We start from the raw sequence: 3,027 nt of genomic DNA, 5'->3' as shown, positions 1-3,027 counted from the left end.
GTACTTTTTATTCTTCATGCTGGCTAGAACTTTACATTCTTTGTAAAAGTCAAAACATGATCAGATTTATAATGCTTTTTTTTTTCTCTGGATACACTCGTCGGAGAAATATTTCATAACGGTGTCCGCCATTGTTCTGATAGTTTAGAGCCAGTTACTAAGTTACCATGCGTCATTACGAAGGAAGTGACGTTTCGACTGTTGAAGCGTATTATCTCCCATGTTTATTCACTTGACTTACATACAACCCAGCGTCGTCCTCATAGACGTTGGCTGCCCGCACTCAGCGATAACAAAAGCCTGTCCATTCCTTTCGGTATTGTATAGATAGAACAAAGATGACGTCACTTTGGTCTTTGTTATTGTTTTTTGCCATCCACGTTTATGAGTACTTCTCACTAAACTGTATGAACCAGATTATAAAAGTTCATGGTTACACATAGTTTTGGGTGTTGGTCCGTTATAATTCCGGATGGCAATGTTGTGAGCTTCCTAGCCAAGCGCATACTATCTATAACTCTCTTCCATTCATCTCTGTCCATTCTAGAATGTTTTTTTTTTCTTCTATAGATAGTTCGAAGATGACGTCACTCAGGTCTTTGTTATTGTTTTTTGCCATCCGCGTTTATGACTAATGCTCACTGAACTGTATTAACCCGACTATAAACGTTCATGGATACACACAGTTTTGTGTGTTGGTCCGTTATACGTCCGGATGGCAATGTTATGAGCTTTTTAGCCAAGCGCATACTATCTATATATCTCGGCCTAGGTCTTTCCCTTCTTCGTTTACCCTCCATTTTCTCCTGTACCACATCTTTCACCCCTAAACATTTTAATTAATTATTGCCTTAAACTTTTAAAACTATTACTCCATTTCAGTATACCCGATTTTCCACCCGTCCTCTATGTGTCAATTCCACGTCAGAGATGAAGATGACGATCATAACACCATGTTGAACAAGGAATACAGCCCTTGCTATACCTACTACAATTTCAGGAGGGCCTCCAACCTCGCTCTGCAGCAACAGAACGAAAGTACACGTCTGGTTACTTGAACATTGGTTTGTCAAAACAACAACAAAAAAAAAAAAAATCACATTGAATTGTGAAAAACAAAACAAAACAAAAAACAAACCCCCCCCCCCCAAAAAAAAAAAAAAAACTAGAGCTTTTATATAGTGCAATATCCACTAAACGAGCTCAAAGCGCTTTACAAGGGGTCCCTAGCCAACAGCAACACATAACGTGTAGAACGAGACACGAATGACGCCTGTTAGGCGAAATATATCACAAGTTTTCCCCCGACAAACTCAGATTTCAGACTTTTAGAGAAAGTCTGTCGATTTATGAAATAAATGCTTTTAGTCTGGTTGCCAAATCATGATTTTAACCATAACCCAAAAAAAGCGTCCGCCAAATATTTTTTTGCATTTTATCAAAGTTGAACATCTCAAGATTAAATGTCTGAATAGTGCTGCCCTGAGCACATTGATCATTTTGAGAAATTACGCCACAAAGGTCACGAAAAGGTCATTTTTAAAAATCCTCAAAAATCATTTTATATTATACAGAATGAAAGATTTAGTCAAATCAATTACAAAAATACTTCTTTTTTAAAAATTGGCCGAATGGTTGACAAGTTATTAGCAATTTAACTATCCAAAAGGTCAAGGTCACTGCCAAGATGGTCTCGTAAAATGACCCAAATATAGCCGTGTTTGGTATCAAATTGAAGGCCTTGACAAGACCAATACAGAATTTAGGTTATTTATGCTATTTGTCGGTATTTAAATTTCCTACAGCGGTGAAAGTATAATTGGGATAATCAAAATTGACATTTTGTGTGGAAACGGTGTCAGATCACACAAAAACACGGAGAGAGTCTCCATATAGAAAGACCGTGCCTTGTTTTGAGTCTTTAGTTTTCTTCGCCTTTGCTTTTTTACATTGATATTTACTGAAGGACAAAAAATAGAATGACAATTTTCGGCATATCTGACATGTATCTCTGGTAAACTAAATCACTCATCATCAATGTCTTTGTCACTTGACTCATCGCTTGACATGGAAGCAGCTTGATAAAGGAGATTTTGACAGCACTCACGATCATGGCATTTACAAAATATTGTGCATGGAAGCTGCGTGGCAACACAGCCACATTTTGATGATCCACAAGGTTGTTCAGAAGAACATCGGCATTGATTAGTCTCTAACAACTCGGGCGGTACACTCGGTGTGTTGCTTGGAACTGTGGTTGGAACAAGTGATTTGGTTGCTGGCAACTTCATCCATCCAAAATCTGTTGGTTGTAAATCTGGGGGAGTTTTTCGAAGACTATGATACCAAATTGCTGTCTGAATGTGCGCTCTTTTGGTGTTCTCACAGAATGCTTCTGAGGTAGGGGTATGGTTTTCAAGTCAGGGACCTTTTTAATGATTTTTCCCCGTTTTCTTCAGCCAAACTTTGTACCTGGCGCCAGGCATAGTTGCTTCATCGTGAACGCCGTAGCATGCAGTTATGAAGAAGGTGGCTTCTTGATAACATCTTCAAAACTGGCACTGGTGTTCCCAAGGTTGTCCAGTCTGTGTCCCTTTTGAAGAACTTTGATGACTGTGTTTTTCCCTATACCATACGGTTTAGCCACAGTATCACAGCCAGATAGCGCATGTGCTGCAAGAAGATAAGGCGCAATTTCTTGATTTCTCGAGACCGTTTTCCCAATGTCAACAAGTCCACGGTCCCTACTTGTAGCTTCCATCATCATCGAGCAGTGACTGAGTCCAAGTCAAGCTTGTGGTAGAAATGAACTAACAGTACAAAGACATCCGTATCGTTACTAACCACCTTAACAACATTGGTCAATGAAGCAGCATGTATTGCTTGTTTCACCATAAGGACATCCGCTTCGTCGTGTGTCGTCTCCAAGTCTGTCCTTGTGGAGACTTTTCCATTTTTAATTTGGAGAGGAGCATTTTCGTGTCCTGTGATAACGAGACGCCTTTCACGTGGTTGAGCTACAGCCCT

General features: G+C 39.5%; 1 protein-coding gene across 1 annotated transcript in view; it reads left to right on the top strand.

Moving 5' to 3' along the window:
• Positions 1–1,137, top strand: part of LOC144964322 (arrestin domain-containing protein 3-like) — a 48,436-nt gene extending 47,299 nt beyond the window's left edge. The window contains exon 7 of the mRNA XM_078898425.1: positions 883–1,137. Within this exon, the coding sequence (XP_078754551.1) occupies positions 883–1,058 (176 nt within the window). The 3' untranslated portion in view covers positions 1,059–1,137. The remainder of the gene's footprint in view (positions 1–882) is intronic.
• Positions 1,138–3,027: the final 1,890 nt, after the last annotated feature.

This window comes from Berghia stephanieae, chromosome 2 (assembly GCF_034508935.2).
Source record: "Berghia stephanieae isolate SIO BIC M18660-M18661 chromosome 2, UCSD_Bste_1.3, whole genome shotgun sequence".
NCBI classification, from domain to species: domain Eukaryota; kingdom Metazoa; phylum Mollusca; class Gastropoda; order Nudibranchia; family Aeolidiidae; genus Berghia; species Berghia stephanieae.
The sequence above is the reverse complement of the archived record's forward strand: the minus strand, read 5'-3'. Positions and strand labels throughout refer to the sequence as shown.